We start from the raw sequence: 22,378 nt of genomic DNA, 5'->3' as shown, positions 1-22,378 counted from the left end.
AACCCACATCAACAATGTGATGTAGCCTTTAAGTAAAAGCTCTGTTGAAGATAAATTAGCATGCGCTTTGTTTATTAAAAATATTAATATGACAAATGACTGCATTTCTTAGATTTTTAAGCTACTTTGTAGTCTTCTGGACTTTTCAGTATTTTAGGATAACACACTTGTAAAACATTACCAGTTCTGTAATTATTGTGGTTACAACAATAAATCTATGGTAACTTGGTGTTAGCCACCCACCACTGTCATTAAAATTAGAAATTGACACAAATTGACAGAAAGCTCTTTACACCGTTTGAGGAGCTCCCATGTTGATTTGTTATGGTTTTACAGTAGTAAGAACAACTACAGTAGTTGTGGTATTGTGCCACTGAAAAAAGTGGAAAACAGCTCTACTGAAAATACTAAAACTAGTACACTTAAAATCAACTTAATACATTTATGTTTGAGATGAGAACATAATCATATTGAGTAAAGTCCAAGTAAAATTCAACAGTCATTAAAAAGTGAAATGATTACATTGGTATGAAATGATTGAATGGATTCAGACTTCTAACGGATAGTGTTCACTCAACATAATTGTTACTGCTTGCTCAATTGACTTATTTAAAATGAGTTAATCCAACACATTTCTTTAGCGTTTGGTCTTAATTTCATTGTGTACAATCCGTCTGTGTTTACTTGATCCAGTTGTGGTGAAACAATGTGAATAATATTTGTTCCATCAAAGTATTGCTGAAACCAAGCAGGGAATTTGCATTACCCAGCATGCTTTGCATGGGACTGGATTGGGCGAGTACATTTTGAAATTAAGTGTTATTTTAATGTATTTCTACACAAAATGAAACAAGTAGGAGACTTGTTAGTGTTTAAAGTTCCTTTATGATGGTATTTAGAGAATTTTCTCTTTTGGTGGATTTTTTTTTTGGATGTTACCATTGTGGAGAAGAGTGGAGCTAATGGTTATATTGAGGATGGGCGATTTACCATGCTAAAGATTACATTGTGTTTTGCTTTTGTTATGAAGCAAAGACTGAGGGATCGTCAGCTTAAAGGCTGATTGAGGATCAGTGTAAATTCTCAGCAGCACCACCTTTGTTAAAGTAAACAAATATATATGTATAATATCTAGGATTGGGAATCGTAAGTAATATTACGATTCTGATAGGATTCCGGTTCCAGTAACGATTCCAGTAATTCTTTTAGTACTTTTTATTTTTTTACATTTTTTTTAAGAATTATTTAGAAATGAGAAATGCAATTCTTATTGAATTTATTACCTCTGCTGTCTGTTACGCAATAATGAGATCATTTCAGATTTGTACAGAGCAGATATAACCAATCAGAAATATATTTAATACAGTTCTTGTTAAAGGTGTGTTTGCAGACTTTTTAGAGACATAAATACAATCCAATAATAGATCCTTACTCTATTTTAAAAAAAGAAATCTAAACCAACACAAAATGTGATGGCATATTTCATTGATTATTATTTTATAAAATTCCACTTATCACAACAACTCTCATGTATCTTTAATTATACATTGTCATATGAACAACCAGTCAGTAGAAGGCAGCGCTGCTGCAGAGATGCGCTGCTGGAAACACTGTCAGAGTATTTCAGGAATGTGTTCCAGCCACATTGGCGAAAAATTGCACGCTGGAGAACCGTTAATGGAACCAAAAGTCACGAAGATCATACTATTCCGGTATTTTTTTTAAAGAATGGAACCAGTTCTGAACAAGAACCGGTTCTCGGTTCCCAACCCTAATAATATGCTAATATGTACTGTTGCTAGCTCGTGGCAAAACAAATATAAGTTTTGGGTTTATTCAACACAAAATATTTGAGTTAAGCCTACATTTACATTTTATATTAAGGAAACTCATCTTCATTGTGTGGAACCGATGTCCACAATTGAATTACGTAAAACCAACCAACCAAAAAAAAAAAAAAAAATTCAGTGGGAAACTACGGTTACCATGGTAACTTCTTGTAAGAGAAATATCATGGCCTCTTTTTTTTTTATTTAGTTTGAATATGAAAAAGCACCTTTTAAAAATGTGCAGTAGTACTTCCCCGTCTTACTCAACTTCTGGGTGAACCAGAGTGTGGTGGATTTTGGGAAATTCAGGGATATTTTCCTACCCAGACTGTGGTGAAGGACGCCTGTATATCCTTCCAAACAGTCAGTAATTATAAAGGCAGGCCCTCTGATCTCAGAGCTTCTCTAGAGGAAAGAATAAACTCTTCCCTGACTCAAACCAGGAATGGTGTGCTTGTACAGTTTCAGTATTAGGTGTGTAGTATCCACAGTAATATTCTATTCTATTCTATTCTATTCTATTTTTCTTCCCTATCCTTAAGGCTGTATCCTCTCTTTTCATATCCTAAAGATTCTATCTTGTTCTGAAGATTCTTTTGTTCAAAATATTTTATCCTTTCCTAAAGATTATTGCTTTCTCTGAAGATTCTATCCTTTCCTGAATATTCTTTCCTTTCCTGAAGATTCTATACTGTTCCTTAAGATTCGTTCTTGTTCTTAAAATTCTATACTTTTTTTAATTAATTTATTTTTTTATCATTTCCTAAAGATTTTATCCTTTTTCTGAAGATTCTGTCCTATCTTAAAGATTCTATTCGGTTTTATAGAGCCTGTCTTGTTATAGAGTCAGTTGTAGTAATGGATGGATTATTTTTTCTTTTTTTGGTGTTTAGGGCATAGTGGAGAGAAAGCTGAGATTGAATGGAGTCATTCAACCAATGAATATGATCACAATGGTGTAGATCTTTCTCAGTAGTTTGCAAGAATGCCAGTGATCTGACATCTGATGGGATCAGCCAGATGTCTGCAACAATTTAGAATGATTAAATTTAGAACTTAGTGAGCATGATGAGGCTTATAAACATCAGTGCTGTAAACATCACAAACAACTTGGAGAACAAGAGCAGATTCAGATGCTAATGAGTGCAAACATACAAACAGTGTGAACTAATCTTTTTATCTTAAAGGGACCGGAACCGCCTTGAGGACTAGCAATGTTCTGACACTGAATGTTTGACCTCTTGTGTTTCTTCAGAGGTGTTATGTTGTGATTAACACAGTTCTGTGTGTTATTGTCTCTGGTTTGTGCATGTAATAGTTGTTCATCAGTTTTTGTTTATATTTGATTTGTAGATTGTTTGTCACGCACTGCCAATGCTTCTTCAATTGCTATAATTTCCCTTACATAAACTGAGAGTTCACTGCAAATTTGCCGCGAACTTGCCGCAAATTCACCACAGATAATTTTTACATGCAAATGAGCTTTGCGGCAAACTTATGGCAAATTGTCCATTGTTGTCAAAGGTTTGCCGGAGATTCACCACTAACGGTGAAGGGCTGCAATCTCCTGGCAAACATTTGTGGCGAATCATAAGCTCATTTGCATGTGAAAATAACGAGCAGAAAAATTTGTGGCTAGTTTAGATTTAGATTAGGTTTAGGTTCTCATCACCACTGTTGACTGATGTTTTCTGATGATTTAGTGAATGTCTGGATGCCAAATGTATGATTTTAATAATACTTAAAGGTCATCACATCATATATCATTATAATAAAACTACTCTTAGTTTTTTTTTTCTCCAGTGACTAATTTCTTCTCTCCACTTGCATCGCTTGTTTTGCATATAAGATGTTCAGATTCAAGAGAAATTGGGACCTTTCTGTGCAAAGTTTTTGTGCATTGAAAACTATGTAAAACTCTATCAAGAAAAGTTGCACCAGAATGATAAAGCTTGTGATCTTTTAAATGATCCAGTGTCATTTCTGAGCACTCAAAGTGACTATCTTTACAGGTCTTGTCTGGTTGTGCTGTCATCGTGAGGGGCCAGCCACGTGGAGGCCCCCCTCCCGAGCGGCAAATCAATCTGAGTAACATCCGCACTGGAGCTCTCGCCCGACGTGCAGTTCAGGGCCAACCAGACACTAAGGACACACCAGATGAGGTGAACATAGACCCTCTGTAGAGCTGCTCTACTCTTTCTGGCTGTCATCTATTACCAGGATGATTCCTTATTTTTATTGGCATGATGATTCACACACACACACACACACACACACACACACATATATATATATATATATATATTCTTATGTTTTGTGCTGAGGACCAAGTTCATTGCTGGGCAGTGTGCTGCTGTATTGGCAGTATTTTAGTGTAATTCTAGTACTCTAGTAACCCACTTTTGCAGAATTTCACTAAGCTGTTTTGCGGCTTAAGAAGTCACATGAAAACAAGTACCTGAAGATAAAGTCCATATTAAATTCTTACAGCTTAAATGCTGCACTTGAATCCAGTTTTGAAAGCTGATAATTTAGATATTTTAATTCCCACTATAGTAAATGGAAACTGTTTTAAGTTGATAATGCACAATCCTCTGGCATTGAAAGGCTGTAAATCACTTTGTGTGTTTGTTTTTGCAGCCGTGGGCTTTCCAAGCGCGAGAGTTCCTGCGTAAGAAGGTAATTGGTAAAGAAGTCTGTTTCACCGTGGAGAATAAACCCCCTCAAGGCAGAGAATATGGCATGGTGTACCTGGGCAAAGGTTGGCAATATTTATGTTCTCTTGATAGAATCTTAATGGGTCTTATTCACAAATAAATACATACAATTTGATATTTATGTGTGCAGAAAAAGTTATTATGCTAAATGGCAGATTCACAACGCACACAGATGTGTTCATACCTTTGTTCTAGTGTCGATGAATTTGAAGGTTTCTAAGTAATACTATTTATAATTTGTATAAAATACGCCCAGACATTACATTGTTCATTGATTCGTCACTCTGCAAACATATCCTTAATACATGCGCAGCAAGATCTTTAAAAAAAATAAAATAAAATGTATCCCCTTTTCTCCCCAATTTGGAATGCCCAATTCCCATTACTTACTAGGTCCTCGTGGTGGCGTGGTTACTCACCTCAATCCGGGTGGCGGAGGATAAGTCTCAGTTGCCTCCGCTTTTGAGACGTCAATCCGTGCCTCTTATCACGTGGCTCGATGTGCATGACACCGTGGAGACTCGCAGCATGTGGAGGCTCATGCTACTCTCCACGATCCACGCACAACTTACCATGCGCCCCACTGAGAGTGAGAACCACTAATCGCGACCACGAGGAGGTTACCCCATGTGACTCTACCCTCTCTAATAACCGGGCCAATTTGGTTGCTTAGGAGACCTGGCTGGAGTCACTCAGCACACCCTGGATTTGAACTCGCGACTCCAGGGGTGGTAGTCAGCGTCAATACACGCTGAGCTACCCAGGCCCCGCGCAGCAAGATCTTTGAGTAAAGCCAAGTGTCATTCTCAAAACCATTTGAAACATATTAAATACCTTTTTTTTCTAGGTCTAGATTGCATGTGTTTGGCTGCATTTTTTTGTAGAACCTATTCTAGATTAACATCATTTTTGTTACTCTAAAATAAGTTATAGCAGGTTCACACTGTTATGCAGTTACTATTAATTAATGTATAAAAACTATTTCAGCTTAAAATGTTCCTTGTTTCCATGTTTTTATGCTTCAGGAGTGTCATTTTGCGTATGTGTGTTTTCTGCTGGTTCTAAAGTTTATCGTTAATGTAGAATACATTCAAATGTGAATTTGCTGATGAATCATGATATCTGCGCAAAGTCTTTCACACGTGGGTTTCACGCACAAATATGTGCATATACAGTTAGTGAGTGAGGTTCAATGAGAGGTTCCTGTTTTCCACTTTAAATTGGAAACACTGTATATGTTTTGATTTAAAGTGATAGTTCAGCCAAAAATGGAAATTCTCTCATCATATACTCGCCCTTAATGGCATCCCAATTGTGTATGACATTCTTTCTACATCAGGACACAAAGATTTTTAGAAGAATATCTCAGCTCTGTAGGTCCATACATTGCAGGTGAATGGTGATCAGTAGGGGTGTAAATCGGACGTTTCATCACGATACGATCTTATATCGATTCTCTTGGCCTGCGATCCGTATTTGCAGATACTTCAAAGTCTGCCACGATACAGATTCAGGGCCCTGCGATAAATATTCCGATATTATGTGCCTATTTTACACAATCAATTAAAAAATGTTTTGCCCTCAAATGCAACCAAAATATAATTTGAATATTTTATTGAGCTCTCTGAAAAGTGCGATTTAGTATCCACATTGGGACATCCACAATAAAATAAGGTACTTCAGATGTTGAGAAAAATTATACAGATACATAATATAAAAAATAAAGTCACACAAGTGATCATCAATCGTTTGATTACAGCTTATTTTTCAGTTTAATCCAATTCAAAATACTTACATACCCATGACTTGTTTCCAACTATCCGTGCTATCCGAGGTTTTCTTGGCTACAACTTCCGCAGTTGTAATGAAAAATTCTGTTACAGTTAACTGGGATAAATGTTTTGATGTGTAAGGGTGTTGATGTGTAAAGTCTTTTAACTGATGCTGGAGCTGAGCAGGTGATTTCTCTCTTTCCCATATTAGTGCTGTTCAGAATGTTGGCGTTGTCAAGACGTTTCACATGATGGTTAAACTGCTCCATGGTACTTTTAAATAGCAAATTCATATGGGTCGCATGCGCAATGATATCGATGGAAGCCCGAATTAATCGTGCATGTGAGACACTGCGTTTGTCACGATAGTTTGCATTTTAAGGAGCGCCCGGTTGACACGCACGCACTGATCCTCTCGCTGGTCTGGAGCTCGCGTTTTGCGGGTAGCGCCGTTGATGTGTGAGCACTGATAGCAGAGCGCAATTTGGCTTCACAGACCTCGCGCACACCCTTGTCCCACATGAAAAGTGTATTTGAAATTAATGTAATAAGGTTGCTTCATCGCCTGACGGAAATGCGCACGGACATAGCTGACATGAGGGTATTAAAATAAAGGTGCATATAAAAAAAAAAATGGCTATATCGTTATTTACTTGTTGTATCGATATCATTGGATCGTTGGTTATTGGATCGATGGATTGTTACACCCCTAGTGTTTAGATCTTTGTTGCTCCAAAATTCACATAAAGGAAACACAAAAGTAATCCATAAGACTCCAGTGGTTAAATTCATATCTTCAGAAGCGATATAATAGGTGTGGGTGAGAAACAGAACAATATTTATGTCCTTATTTACTCTAACATCTGAAAGTTAAAGTGGATATTTAAAGTGAAACTAAACAGGCACCACATGTAACTTTGAGATGTAAAAGTGGAGATTTAGAGTAAAAAAGGACTTACATCTATTATATCACTTCTGAAGACATGGATTTAAACACTGGAGTCTTATGGATTACTTCTATGTTTCCTTTATGCGATTTTGGAGCTACAAAGTTCTGATCACCATTCACTTGCATTGTTTGGACCTACAGAGCTGAGATATCCTTCTAAAAATCTTTTTGTGTTCTGCAAAAGAAAGAAATTCATACATACACTATATGGCCAAAAGTTTGTGGACACCATATGTGCTTGATGAACATTTGATTTCAAAACCTTAGGCATCAATTTCTCCCTTTGCTGTAATAACAGCTTCCACTCTTTTGGGAAGACTTTCCACTATACTGTATGTAGTAACATGGCTGCAGGGATTTGCTGTTATTCAGACACAAGGCTATCAGTGAGGTCAGGAACTGATGTTGGTTGATGGGGCCTGACTTACAGTTGCTGTTCCAGTTCACCCCAAAAGTGATCAGTGGGGTTCAGGTCTGGGCTTTGTGCAGGCCAGTCAATTTCTTCCACGCCAGACACGGTAAACCATTTCTTTATGGACCTCACTTTGTTCACAGGGGCGTTGTCATGCTGGAACAGAAAAGGGCTATCCTCAAACAGTTGCCACAAATTTGGAAGCACACAAAGCCCAAGCCATTACATAAAGAAACATTAAGATTTGTCTTTACTGGATTTAATGGAGTAACCAAATTCGTTAATTAGAAGGGGGTGTCCACAAACTTTTGGCCATATAGTGTATCTGGGATGGCATGAGGGTGAGTAAAATGATAAGAGAATGTTAATTTTTTGGATGAACTATCCCTTTAATGTTAGAGATTATTGTTATAGTAACATGTCTCTTCTGGGTTTGATTTCTCTATAGACTCTTCAGGCGAAAATATCGCTGAGTCCCTGGTGGCAGAAGGTCTCGCCACAGTGCGCAGAGAGGGCATCAGAGGGAACAAGTAAGAAACCTGCACACTCTAATTCACAAGTGTCAAACGCACAGAGACCGTCTGTATTAAGTGGTGTCAGTGTGGTTCATGCCCCCATTGTCAGATCCTTCACAATGTTTGCAATGTCACAATTGGCTGCTTTTTCCTTTGCCTGAGATCATTGTGTCATCACAGTGCTTATATTGTTGTTGTATTGTCCTACAGGGGGCAGTGTTTGTCTTTTTTGAAGCCGCACTTAAAACTCTCAGGCTGTTTCATAAACACAATTTTGCTTTTGATATTTCTTCCTTTGATCTCTCACTCCCTCTTCTGGTCATGTCTGCTTATTACATGTCCGGTTTCTCTGCCCTTCATCCTAGTCCATTCCTTGCTAGCAATATTGTAATATTGTTCTAAGCTTTTGGGGCTTAATGATGCATGTGTGAGCCATTCTGTGAAATGGCCCTGTACGATTGGCTGTGGAAATGGTTTGCTTTAGGCTAATTTTCCCTGCAGGTGTTGGTGGTGTTATCCCTGCTGGTCTCTCCACAGCCCTGAATAGTCTTATCATTAGCCCACCCTGTTGTGGCCCATCACAACCCACTGGATCGGCTATCATCATTTCCAAAAGAGTCGTGTTTAAGCTGGTCTGCATGTTGCCCACCAGTCCAGCTATCAATTAGGCATTGGCGCTCTGGGCAGGATGCCCACTCTCCACTCCCCCTCTGACACATTCTCACTCTTTGTGAAGATGAAGAAAAATAAAACTTTACAAGACAAAGATGGCTCAAGATGGCAGCTAAGATTTGGCTGCCCCTTATTTCCTGTAGTTGAAATTTATGAAGGCTTCAGATAATTGAAGCTCGAGGCTTGTCAAGTAACTGGCAGAGGGCTTTTCTTTGACATTTGCCCTGGCAGCTCTGCCTATTACTGCATGAATGAGTTTTAAGTAAGGGCTGGGTGTAATCAGGTGTCCTGTGGCTTCTTGTTCTTACATGCAGGAGGTTCCATAAAAAGGGTGAAAAGAACCAATGTATCAAATTTGAATTTGGTGAGCTTTGTGTTTGTGCCCAATAGAAACAGTGGTATCTGAGCTAAATATCCAGGTGTTCTCTCTGAAGGTTGGTGATTCTAATCCCAAGGCCAGCACAGAGGGAATTAAGCATTTATAGTGTGGATTTCCCAAGTGCAGTTCCCACGCGTCCTGGAAAACCTGGAATTTTGCAGTGCAGATTTCCAGTCATGGAAATGTCATGGAAAATTAGAAAAATACCTAAATGTCCTGGAATGTAAAATATTTTAGCGAACGAATCCCTATCACATACGCTCATCCTCTCTCATCTCTGCTTCATTCCAACAAAATAGTTTAAGTGTTGATATAGTGCAAAATATTATATTTTTCGTTCCAACATTGCTGCTTCACCAGTTGGAAACTTTAGACAATGATGACAGTTGGACCACTGATTCTTTTGAAAATTCATTCACACCCTGGGTTGGTAGCATGGTAATCCAGCCTTAATACATTGGGATGTGAATTAAATTTCAATAATTCAATGATCGGAGTCTGCTTATACCACGGTTACCACATGTAGTATGCAGAAAACACAGACAGAATCATGGAAAATCTAGTCATAAAAATGGCATTTGTTGTAAAACTTAAAAATTTTTTAAATGCACAATTAATCAAAGAAAAATTGCTATATGTCCTAGTGTGATAATTAAACTAGGGTGCAAAGGGTGGTGCGAACTGCCAGACACATCATCGGAGGTGAGCTTCCCTCCCTCCAGGAAATATATACAAGGCGTTGTGTGAAAAAAGCTCGGAGGATCATCAGAGACTCCAGCCACCCGAGCCATGGTCTGTTCTCACTGCTACCATCATGTAGGCGGTATCGCAGCATCAGGACCCGCACCAGCCGACTTCATAACAGCTTCTTCCCCCAAGCAATCAGACTTCTGAACTCTTGATCTCCCACGATCAAAATTCATCAGCACTGCACTTTATTACCCTTACTCTTATATCTCACACCGGACTGTCATAAATTATATTATTATTATATTATATTCTCTCTTAACAACTGACTATCAACCGACAGCCTGAATGTCAATACAGTACAATACTGTACATTCTATTTATACTATATATAAATTTTTATATATTTTAATTTTTAATTTTTATTGAATGTGTATCTATATAGTGCGTATTGTATACTGTACAGTGTATGTTATTATTTGTATATTGTTGAGTGTAATTATGTGTATATCAGATGTTTAAATTGTGCTTTGTTAATTTGATGTTATTGTAAATTGGTATGTGTCTCATCACTATCACGACTGCTATGTTGATCGGAACTGCACCCAAGAATTTCACACACCATTGCACTTGTGTATATGGCTGTGTGACAATAAAGTGATTTGATTTGATTTTGATTTGTGATCTAATTGAATAAATATATAATCTGCTATAATGCACGCTTCAAAGTGAATGTGTGAAGTTGGGCGCTCATACACTGAAAATCATCATGAGCGTCATGCGTGCTCTTGTGTATGTGAGATGACAGAGCAGAACACTCTGAAGTGTGCAGCACATACGGACTATGTATTTATTTAAATAATGGGGATTTATGGGGATTATTAATCGCACTGCACCATGTAGGGAAATGCTTTTCTGGAGGTGAGAAGCTACCGTCAAAAACACACAAAACGCCAAAATAGAAGCTTGATTTATGTGGACACGTGTGTCATTTTGCCTAAATATTTCAATTGTTGGGCACATAAAATGTCCTGGAAAATTGTGCCTTGAAAAGAGATCTGATCTGTGCACCAAGGTCTGGCTTTTAACCCCACATGAAGCCATGTTGGCACTGTGTAAAGACCGAGCAGGCTCTGAACTTAGTGAGACTCTTTTTAAAAAAAAAAAATTGTTTATTTTTTAAAGAAAGTAATCTGAAGGATGTTTAGTTAAGTGTCATCAGAAAGACGTTTAGAATTTATTACAAGTACTATTGAAAAATCTTTATCTTTACATTTTAAAAACTTTTATTTTATTTAATTTGTTTAGAATTTGAATTTAAGATTGTTTGGTTTTTTTGATCCTTTTATTCATTTTGACTACATTTCCTTCCTCCTTTTCTTCCCTCCTTTCTTCCCTCCCTCCTTTTTTTCTTGCTATTGCCATGAAAATAGGCTTTGAAGCTGGCATTAAACAATATACTGACTACTATAACCACTACTACTGACCTTAGTGTGTTTCTGTGTAAAGCAGCATTTGTGAGCTGCATGTATTTTTGGTGTATTAGATGTAAATATGTGGATTTTTAGAATGCTTGATTTTTGTAAATTGCAACGTTCTGCAGATCTACTTTTGTAGATTGACCGCTGTGTAATTGTGTAATGATACCTGTATAATCGACCCATTTTTACATAGCTGTGCTTGTTTCATGTCCCTGTCTCTCCGTGGCCTCTTTCTTCTCACATAATGGAATTTATATATGTCAATATGTTCTCTATGTCGGCTCTATATATTTAGTGAGCAGCCATGTAATAAGCAGGAAAATGTACTGTCAGCCAGCCAATCTTTATTGCAAAAGAAACCCTTTCAGTGTGACTGTGTATTATTCCTTCCATGTTATAGAGATTAGTGTTGATTTTTTAAATTTTTTTTTTCAGCAAAATCTAAGCTCATTATGCATTTGATGATCCCACTATAGAGCACCACTTAAACATTCTGCAAGTATGCATGCTCTAATATATATATAAAGGGCAGTTTTATCTTTGAATCTCTTTTGTGTTTTCATCTTGTTTCAGTGGGACATGAATAACTTGAAGATTAGATTATTAGTGCATGTGTTTTTGTATGTAAACTGTTATCTCTCCGTCATAACATCCATAATTCAGATCTTAATTCTGTGATTGTGTCCAAGTTGAGGTATTAAAGGAAGAGCTGATGCACAAGTTACAGACACGGTCTTTAATCAGTATACTTGCCACCCACATTTTCCCCTACAAAAACGTTTTCATCATAGTTTCTGATTTATCCCTGACTTGTACTTTCTCTCTCTCTCCTCTTTAAGTCTTTATTTATTATAAAGCCCAGCACCACTTAAACTGATAGAGGCTTATTAAAAATTTGATGAGCATCTGTTGTGGTCAGACAGTTTAATGCCTTTAAAGATAATGATGGCTTTTAGAACAACAGAGGAATTAATTGAAGCATGTGTTGGCTTTTGATAATTAACTATCTCATTTGAAGAGCTTATCAAGGCTTCGAAAAGGGTTTTTGAGAGAGAACGGACATCTGTTTCACAGCACATTGATGCCCAGAGGGGGTAAATGGGGAAGAAATGCAAACTCATAGGATGTGATTTTCTGTCTTGTTTTCTTTGAGCAGTTGTGGGGAAACTTTGTGGTCTGTAATTTGATGTTTACTGGACTTGTGTGCTTCTGTCTCTTGCAGTCCCAACCAGGTCAGACTGTGTGATTTGGAAGACCAGGCAAAGTCCGCTAAAAAGGGTCTCTGGTCTGAGGGTGGAGGTTCACACACCATTCGAGATTTGAAGTATACTATCGAGAACCCTCGCAATTTTGTGGACTCACTCCACCAGAAACCAGTCAACGGTAAGATGAGCTGAACTTTGTATTTGTAGATCACACAGTCTGCTGAGGAAGGCCTAAATGGCTTTAACGGTACACAAATGTGAATGTTTAGTTTTCAATCTGTAATTGTTAGTTTTAGTTTAATTTGAGTTTCTTTTTGTTTTCTGGTTTCAGTTTTGGTTTTTGGTATATTTAGTCTTAATTTTAGTATTATAGGGCTGCCAAAGTTAATGTAGGTTATATCATTTAAATGTGTTACACCATTAAATTTCCCATATGTGTCTAGAATTATTGCTCTTTATTGGCATTTTCATCTTTAAAAAGCAAGTTTTAAAGGTTTCAATTTGAATATATGTTGTTTCAAACTAGTTTGTCATTTATTTTAGTTCGTTTTGAAGTAGAGCTACACAATTAACTGAAAGTAATCAAGATTACAATTACAGCTGCTGCAATTAAGTAATCGTGAAAAGTGTCAATTACGGCATTCCATTTAGATCTACTGTTATCCCGTTGCATCAAACTGTTCCATGTACAACATTTTTTTCAATGGTTGAACATTTTAACCAATTACAATCATGATCGTTTAGAGCATAAACTTATCAGTAATGGCTGAACAAGTTATAATATATTAAAATAACAGTAATGAAGTTATTAAGGAACAATTTCTCAGCTTGTTTTTGGAAGTGTAGCCTTTGTAAAGAATATGGCTTGCATTTACCCACACACACAAAAAAAGAATTAATAATCAGGATAACAGTGTCAGGGGAAATAATTGACAATTGATTGTTTTTTGAAGTCATAATTTTTTTCCGGTTTACTAAAATATTATGCTGTTTAGTTCTTTGTATGGACTCATATTACGGTACTGTCTGACCCCATTTCCACCTGATATTAAGATGCATTTTTGGGGATCGGATCACATGTGGCTAGCGCTAAATAAAGGCCTAAACGGGGTCTAAAACGTTTTGTGATCGGATCATAAAAGCCACATTTGTATGTGGTCAAAAATGCATCTGAATGCATCACATTTGAGGTGTAAACGCTAATCCGTTCTGTATGTGTCCCGGCAGCAGCGAAGCGCCACCCCTCACCTGTCAATCAATCGCTGCACTAAAACAAAAGTTTAAACTTTGCCGTTTACGAGCGGTTTAAAAGGAAATAATCGTTCGATCAGAAAAATGAAAAAAGCGGATATATACACAAGCATGAGAACTTCACAGATCTTCTTCAGTGTGTCTGATATCAACATGCAGGGACACTTATGAGAAGTACGAACATCTGCAGCTTGGGTTAATACTACTAATCCACTAAAATAATGGACAATTCTGCTCTAAATTTTGATTTTGTGCTTGGATTAAATTTCAGCTGCATCCGGGAGAAATAGCACGCCGTTTATTTCGTGCTTTCTTCGTCTTTTCTGAATTTGTTGCAGTTTATTATCATGCAGGAACACACTGACATATTGATTGATGTATGTCGTCATGAAACAGAGTCCCTCCCCTCCAAATCCGATCACAAGTGGTCGCAGAAGACTCTAAATGACCAGGTGTAAACAGTGTTGTGTCTCTCCTGACCACATGTGATCGGATTATTAGAGACACATCTTAATACCATGCCGAAACGGGGTCTCTGAATTGCTGTCTTAAATTTCTCCCAGAAGCCTTTTTCTCTGCGCGCAGCTCATTTCTTCTATTTAAACCGAACACTAACCCTGATGAGAGTTAACCTCCATCAGAGAGCTAACCCTTTGCCAGCTCACTGCAATTGAACGAGTGAGTCACTAAATACTATAGAAGAGCTGTGCCCCGTTTACCCCCACTGTTAATGAGCTTATTGGATGCTAATCAAAAGTCAAAGTTGTAATTGTTCGTAACATTGAAATTGAGCAACACGCTTAGCCATATGACCCATAGTAGTTTGGTGATGATTCACCTGCTCAGTGGATGATTACACGGCTCTTGCTGTGTAGTAATGAAAAATGTTTATTGTTCTCTGAGGAAGAGCACAGGAAGAACTGGAGAGGCATGTTTGCGTAATGTCAGCAACTCGGATTAAACAAAAGTATGAGCAATAGTTATAGCACCTTGGCAGAATATGCCATGACAAGCACTGTTAACAATCTTAAAATGAACAGCAAGGTTTTTACATGTTCTTGTATTCCCCGCAGCCATTATTGAGCATGTTCGTGATGGGTGCATGGTTCGAGCTCTTCTGCTGCCTGACTACTATCTGGTGACAGTCATGCTGTCTGGAGTCAAGGTGAGCATCGATCCTTCTCTATGCAACACTGAATAACAACCCATTTCAGTCATTCACACAAAAAAAAATCCTATCTATTGCAGTAGAACCCCTGAGACCTGTATTTCTCAGACCTTCTCTGTTTTTCATTAGTCCTTCGCTATCATTTGATAGGTAGAGCTATGAGATTCCCTCCTGGTTTTCGTTGACCAAACCTGTCACATGAATTAAGTAGACCCCCTTCAAGACCTTAAGCTTAATTTTACCATTAAGGAAAATTCATGAAGGGAAAAAAATGAACTCTGTAGCTTCGCTTACTTAACTGTGTTAGAGTTTGGAACCGCAGCTTTCACACAGTGGCTACCTAAAATAAGTCTCTTCATTCTCTTTGTAGTTTGGTTCTACTTTCAGGTTTGACACTCATTATGCACTAATAGATTTAAGAAAATGTAACTGTGCCATAACTATAATGTTCATGAAAAATCTGCTTCCAGTGTCCTACGTTTAAACGGGAGCCGGACGGCATCGAGACCCCTGAGCCCTTCGCAGCAGAGGCAAAGTTCTTTACGGAGTCGCGGCTTCTTCAGAGAGATGTTCAGATCATTCTGGAGTCCTGCCCCAACCAGCTCATCTTGGGTACCATCCTGCACCCGGTATGAAACCATGTTACCCTAGACCTTCTTTCTGATCTCATAATAACTGCCTGTGTGCCTGACCACAAGGATCCAAAATCTTGAAATTTTAATAATGGACCATGTATGTAATCTAGTATAGTGGTTCTCAAAACTTTTTTTTTTTTGCCTTAAGGCCCAGGTTTTACATTGGACATCAAGTGGCAACCCAACACAGAACAAAACTGGCTGATAAAAGTTATCAAATATGTCCTTCACAATCAAACATTGATATGTATTAATAATACAGTTTTTGAACATGATGACATGTTATGAGACCTGTCCATTTGGCTAGCTTCTACCAAAAGACAGATGAAGTTGCACCAAAATACTGTAGAGTTTGATTGGAGGCAACGGCTCTGACATCAGCAATAAATTATATAGGAAGCGTTTTCTCATTACTTTAAAAAGTTGGTAAGCCTATTTATTTAGCTATTTTTACAAGGTTACTTGCATTTTGTTTACATTTATCATTGTTGTTTCCCTGCTGTCTGTGACCTCCCAGTTAAGAGACACATTACTAGTGTAACCTTTCTCTATCCATCCTTGAAATATTAACATTATAACAGGGTTTTTCCTGGGTCAAAAATGGTCTTCGGTGGTGGCTGATGCACACGTTCATCACAATGCAGGTGTTTTTTTAATAATTGCAATCAATATGTAAGATATGTTGTCGCATATGTTTGTAATGAATATTATTTATTTTTGATCATCTGAACATCTAGAAACTTTTGAGTGTTTTGTACTTCAAGGTGCGGTGGGAAATCAAACAAACTTAACACCTTATTTCTATGGGGCTAGGTATAATATTCATGAGTAAACCACTTTACTGATTTGGGACTGTGCTTCTTTAGTAAATATGTTTTTTCCTAACTTCATAATAGATATTGTTTTCCTTTTATCAGACTCTTAATAATTAAGGAATCACTGTCATTCTAAGAATATCTGAAGCCAAACCAGACCAATTTGTTTCCTAATATCAAACATCATTAGAACAGAAAATATTTTACAGTATTACACAACTTAATTAATAATTTATAATGATCCAGACTAGGGCTGTCACGTTACCAGATTTTCACTGCACGATTATCGTGGCCAAAGGAATTCACGATAACGCTATAATTGCGATATCTATAGAAATTTTGAATAATAATAATAATAATAATAATGCTATCAGTCAAATTCATCTTTAACTTTGTATATTGTGTGTTTTCTCTTTTTTGGCCAATCAATTAAACTCAAAATACGAGTGTAGGGAGGTGGAAAGAGAGTTTGTAACCATAACTGTACAAAAGCGTACAAAAAGAACAATTACACTTAATGGCAACCAGATGAACTGATAAATAAAAGATTTACAAGGCCTAACATCTGCCATCAATACAATGTCAACTGACAATGTCAACTTTTACTTTTGGGTATATTTTTGGGATTTCTTTATCAGAAAATTGTTGTCTTTTTGGTATTTTGTATTTTGGAGCAACTGTTTTCATCAGTGCTTTAAACCCTGGCCTCTCTACGATTCTAAAGGACATCATGTCCTTTGCTATGAAGTAGGCCAATGCTTTAGTGATGGCTTCATCCTGACATGCACTAGCCATGGCTGCTTTTCTTTTCTTATCCACTGACTCAAACAGCATTAGCTGACCTGAATCCCTGGCTCTCTCTCGCTTCTTTGACGCTGCCTAACAAATAACCAGGAGAAAGAAAATACTGTCAAGTCCAACGCCATGATCACTTAGCTTTAACAACACAACAAAGACCTTAATGTAACATTTCCCGTTTCAGGGCTAGCAAACTAACTGCAACTTACTCTCTCTACTGTGGCGAAATCTGCAAGATGATGGAGATGAAGGTGGGTGAACAGGTTGGTGGTATTGCCCCCTTTGGCGCTTACTGTTGTTCGGCACTTCCTGCAGACTGGTGTGTCTAACACCCCGTCTTTTTTACGGAATCCAAAAAACTCCCACACTGGCGAGCTAACTTTTTTGTGTGCGTGTAGTGTCTCGCTTTCCTCTGTCATCTCCTCCGACATGATTTTGTGCAGCAGTAGTAGCTACACACTGTGATAGTAGCTAACTACCTAGTTACTGCGTCATCAATTTTTTTTTTTTTTTTTTTTTTTTTTTTGACGGGTGGCAACCAGCGTTAAGGTGCAATACCGCAACCTACTATGTTGGAGTGTCAACCAGATTATATATGCTGGATTATTTACGATATTATCATATGTGTAGTATTAACTTGATATCAGTATGTCATTTTTAAATACCACGGTTATTGTCAGTACTGGTATATTGCGACACCCCTAGTCCAGACTTTTGACCATAGTTAAGACCATGGATTGCTCCTCAGCAAAAAATAAACTTTATGAAAAATTAATAGCCTAAATGCATTTAAAACTTAACTTAAATACTACTACCACAGTTGTAATGAAAAAATCTATTAATGTTTACTATGATAAGAGATGTTTACTGTAGTAAGGGAGTGTTGATGTGTACAGTGCATCCAGAAAGTATTCACAGCGCTTCACTTTTTCCACATTTTGTTGTGTTACAGCCTTATTCCAAAATTGATTAAATTCATTATTTTCCTCAATTCTACAAACAATACCCCATAATGTCAACATGAAAGAAGTTTGTTTGAAATCTTTGCAAATTTATTAAAAAGAAAAAAGAAAAAAAAAAATCACATGTACGTAAGTATTCACAGCCTTTGCTCAATACTTTGTTGAAGCTCCTTTGGCACCAATTACAGCCTCAAGTCTTTTTGAGTATGATGCTACAAGCTTGGCACACCTATTTTTGGGCAGTTTCTCCCATTCTTCTTTGCAGGACCTCTCAAGCTCCATCAGGTTGGATGGGGAGCGTTGGTGCACAGCCATTTTCAGATCTCTCCAGAGATGTTCAATCGGGTTCAAGTCTGGGCTCTGGCTGGGCCACTCAAGGACATTCACAGAGTTGTCCCATAGCCACTCCTTTGTTATCTTGGCTGTGTGCTTAGGGTCGTTGTCCTGTTGGAAGATGAACCTTCGCCCCAGTCTGAGGTCCAGAGCGCTCTGGAGCAGGTTTTCATCAAGGATGTCTCTGTACATTGCTGCATTCATCTTTCCCTCGATCCTGACTAGTCTCCCAGTTCCTGCTGCTGAAAAACATCCCCACAGCATGATGCTGCCACCACCATGCTTCACTGTAGGGATGGTATTGGCCAGGTGATGAGCGGTGCCTGATTTCCTCCAGACATGACGCTTGCCATTCAGGCCAAAGAGTTCAATCTTTGTTTCATCAGACCAGAGAATTTTGTTTCTCTTTGCCATTTGGCAAACTCCAGGCAGGCTGTCATGTGCCTTTACTGAGGAGTGGCTTCCGTCTGGCCACTCTACCATACAGGCCTGATTGGTAGAATGCTGCAGTGATGGTTGTTCTTCTGGAAGGTTCTCCTCTCTCCACAGAGAAATGCTGGAGCTCTGTCAGAGTGACCACCAGGTTCTTGGTCACCTCCCTGACTAAGGCCCTTCTCCCCTGATTGCTCAGTTTGGCCGGGCGGCCAGCTCTAGGAAGAGTCCTGGTGGTTCCAAACTTCTTCCATTTAGGGATGATGGAGGCCACTGTGTTCATTGGGACCTTCAATGCTGCAGAAATGTTTCTGTACCCTTCCCCAGATCTGTGCCTCGATAAAATCCTGTCTCGGAGGTCTACATACAATTCCTTGGACTTCATGGCTTGGTTTATGCTCTGACATGCACTGTAAACTGTGGGAAGATTTCAAACAAACTTCTTTCATGTTGTCATTATGGGGTATTGTTTGTAGAATTTTGAGGAAAATAATGAATTTAATTCATTTTGGAATAAGGCTGTAACATAACAAAATGTGGAAAAAGTGAAGCGCTGTGAATACTTTCTGGATGCACTGTAGATGCGAAAAGTCCTGTTATTGATGCTGGTGAAGGGCAAATGTTTTCTCTTTCCCTTATCAGTGCTGTTCAGAATGTCAGTGCTGTCTTGCCTTTTGAAATAGTTGAATTGCTCCACAGTGCTTTTAAAATAGAAAATTCTCATGTAGAATTCAAATGAGTCAGATGAGGTTTATGCTATCGAGATGTTATGATATCGAGGGAAGCCCAGTTTAATAGTGCATGTGACCTGCTCTGTGCTATCCTGTTACCGGAGCTTGCAGATTGAGGGAAGCCCAGTTGACACACGCGCAGTAGTAGGATAGAGAAGAGCACATCACTTGCATGAGAGATTCCAGTGACACGCATGCGATACCAGTCTTTAAACACCCTGCGCACATCCGCATACCGCATGAGAAGCATATTTAGTGCTTATTCAGCTTGCTTTCGCCGCTTTATATCATACAATTTGCTTTGGCAGCCCAGAATTTCGCTTCAGCGAAATGCATTTCATTTCAGGAAAAACCCTGTATACATATAAAAAAATGTATTAGTAAATAAATGCATTCAATTTATGCACTACAAAGCATCAGTTCTGAACCCATAAGCCCATACTTCCTCCTCAACAGCCAAATGTCAAATGCAATATGCGTATTTCACACAATTTGCCAGGTTGTTTTAAATACAAGCAGTATGTTGCATATTAACCTCAGTGGACCCCTTCTACAGACAGTTTCAATATATCGCCCACGGCCCTCACACATTCATTGTGTAGCTTTAACAAGGCTGAAATCAGTTTGGCCCCCGCCTCTTTGATCTGCCTCTCTTAAGGAACAGATGGAGAGACATTTTGGAGTGTGTAAATGTGCTTCTTGTTCTGTGTGGAATTAACTGTCTGGTGTGTGGTTTGGTCTGTTGGGTAAAGCATTCAGTGCTCATTTGTTATTTATGCCCAGGAGCGAGCCTGAACTGACCCTGACAGGTGTGCCGCCACATTGCAAATGGACCCATGAGATAACCTGACTCCTGTACATGCACTTATGCTGATGATATCACTGAATACATTCCTTTTTATGTTGTCACCATAATTGAATTTTTTGCTTTTCCTTTATTAAATTGTTTTAGCTTGTTTGTTCATTCTTATATTCTTTCTTTCTTGCTTTATCTTTCGTTTCTTTCATATTTTGTTTGTTCAACTTTTTATTGTTTGGTCTTTCGTTGTTTCATTTGGCTTTTGATTCTTTTGTACTTTTGTCTTTGCCTCTAACTCACTTTTTCTCTTACTGTACAGCTCCTGTAAATTCTTAATGGTTTTATGCTTCGAACGTGTTTTGTGTGCATTATTGCATCATGCAGATGTAATGTGCTTGCCCTCAATACATTAATATGAAGCAGTTTGTGTGTGTGTGTGTGTGTGTGTGTGTGTGTGTGTGTGTTTGAATACAGAACGGAAACATCACAGAGTTGCTGTTGAAGGAAGGCTTTGCACGCTGTGTAGACTGGTCTATGGCCGTGTACACTCAGGGTGCTGAGAAACTTAGAGCTGCGGAACGGTCAGTGCATCACAGTCAGACATGTGCAGTACATTTGAAAACACACCCCCTTTTCAACTTCTTGATCAGACAGCAAAGCTTTTTAAAAGACTTGGCATGTCGTAGACTGCTCTAACTATTCTGTTCTTCAGCAGAATAGTTTAGCAAATGTGGCAACGTATCACACTGCCTTTTAAAGAACACCTGCCCTGATACCCACCTGCTAACTTACTGAAGCATTAGACATAATTAGAATGATATATGAAGCACCTGATGTTGTGTATTTAATCCAATTAAGTACACTTGCATTTTGAGTCTGTCCTCTATGCATTACTTCAGTGGATATACTGGTGAAAAACCTTCTTTCTCTCTCTTTCTTTAAAATCCTGCAGATCAGCGAAAGAGCGTAAAGTAAGAATCTGGAAGGACTATGTTGCTCCAACAGCCAATCTGGACCAGAAAGACAGACAGTTCGTAGCAAAGGTGAGTTTTCGGACTTCGGGAAGATCTCTGTTGTTCGTTTGATCAGAGTCTCCATTTCAAACAGCTTGACCGCTGCTCTGTTTAAAAAAAATAAATAAAAAAAAAAAAAAGGACTCAAAGGCCACATACACAGTGCAACTAAATAGGTTTGTCACTCCTTTTCTGAGTGCTGTATATAGTGTACACATGGAGTTTTTTTTATTATTTTTATTTATGTGAGTGACTACCTAATTCACTCTCAAAATTCAGGTAGGATTTGTTTTTGTATTAAGTCCATAGAAATTAAATGTACAACTAGTAACAGTTAGGTGCGAAATTCACCGAAACAGTTATGTCTCTCTTTCACAGATTTTGTGGCTAAAATCCTTAAAATCCTAAATATTAATTTATTTGCAATTAATATATATTTATTCAATACATTTTAATTACCATATTAATAAATACATTATTGATATAACTTCATAGGCCCAACAATATGCAAAATTAACATATATTAATATTTTATTATTGATCATATTATCCTTTGTGTTTGTTACTGTGTATTTACAAAGGTTATTACTGATTAATACTAATCAGCTACATGTGCACTACTGTTCAAAAGTTTGGGGTCACTGGCCTAAAAAGTTTCTCATGATCTTAAAAATCTTTTGATCTGAAAGCATATGCTTAAATGTTTGAAATTAGTTTTGTAGACAAAAATATATTTATGCCAACATATTAATTTATTTAATTACAAAACTACAATTTTATTAAAAAAAAAAGTTTTTGAAATTGATGACTTGGACCGACTAAG

At 37.8% G+C, this 22,378-nt stretch overlaps 1 protein-coding gene across 1 annotated transcript in view; it reads left to right on the top strand.

The window, feature by feature from the left end:
• The window catches only part of LOC127436756 (staphylococcal nuclease domain-containing protein 1), a 247,121-nt gene that overhangs the window by 1,070 nt on the left and 223,673 nt on the right, over nt 1-22,378 (top strand). The window contains exons 2-9 of the mRNA XM_051691102.1: nt 3,842-3,991; nt 4,470-4,590; nt 8,128-8,209; nt 12,636-12,796; nt 14,943-15,034; nt 15,508-15,666; nt 21,017-21,123; nt 21,495-21,585. Coding sequence (XP_051547062.1) covers nt 3,842-3,991; nt 4,470-4,590; nt 8,128-8,209; nt 12,636-12,796; nt 14,943-15,034; nt 15,508-15,666; nt 21,017-21,123; nt 21,495-21,585 — 963 coding nt within the window. The remainder of the gene's footprint in view (nt 1-3,841; nt 3,992-4,469; nt 4,591-8,127; nt 8,210-12,635; nt 12,797-14,942; nt 15,035-15,507; nt 15,667-21,016; nt 21,124-21,494; nt 21,586-22,378) is intronic.

Source organism: Myxocyprinus asiaticus, chromosome 47 (assembly GCF_019703515.2).
Source record: "Myxocyprinus asiaticus isolate MX2 ecotype Aquarium Trade chromosome 47, UBuf_Myxa_2, whole genome shotgun sequence".
In the NCBI taxonomy this organism is placed as follows: Eukaryota; Metazoa; Chordata; class Actinopteri; order Cypriniformes; family Catostomidae; genus Myxocyprinus; species Myxocyprinus asiaticus.
This window is presented reverse-complemented; position numbering and strand designations above follow the sequence as displayed.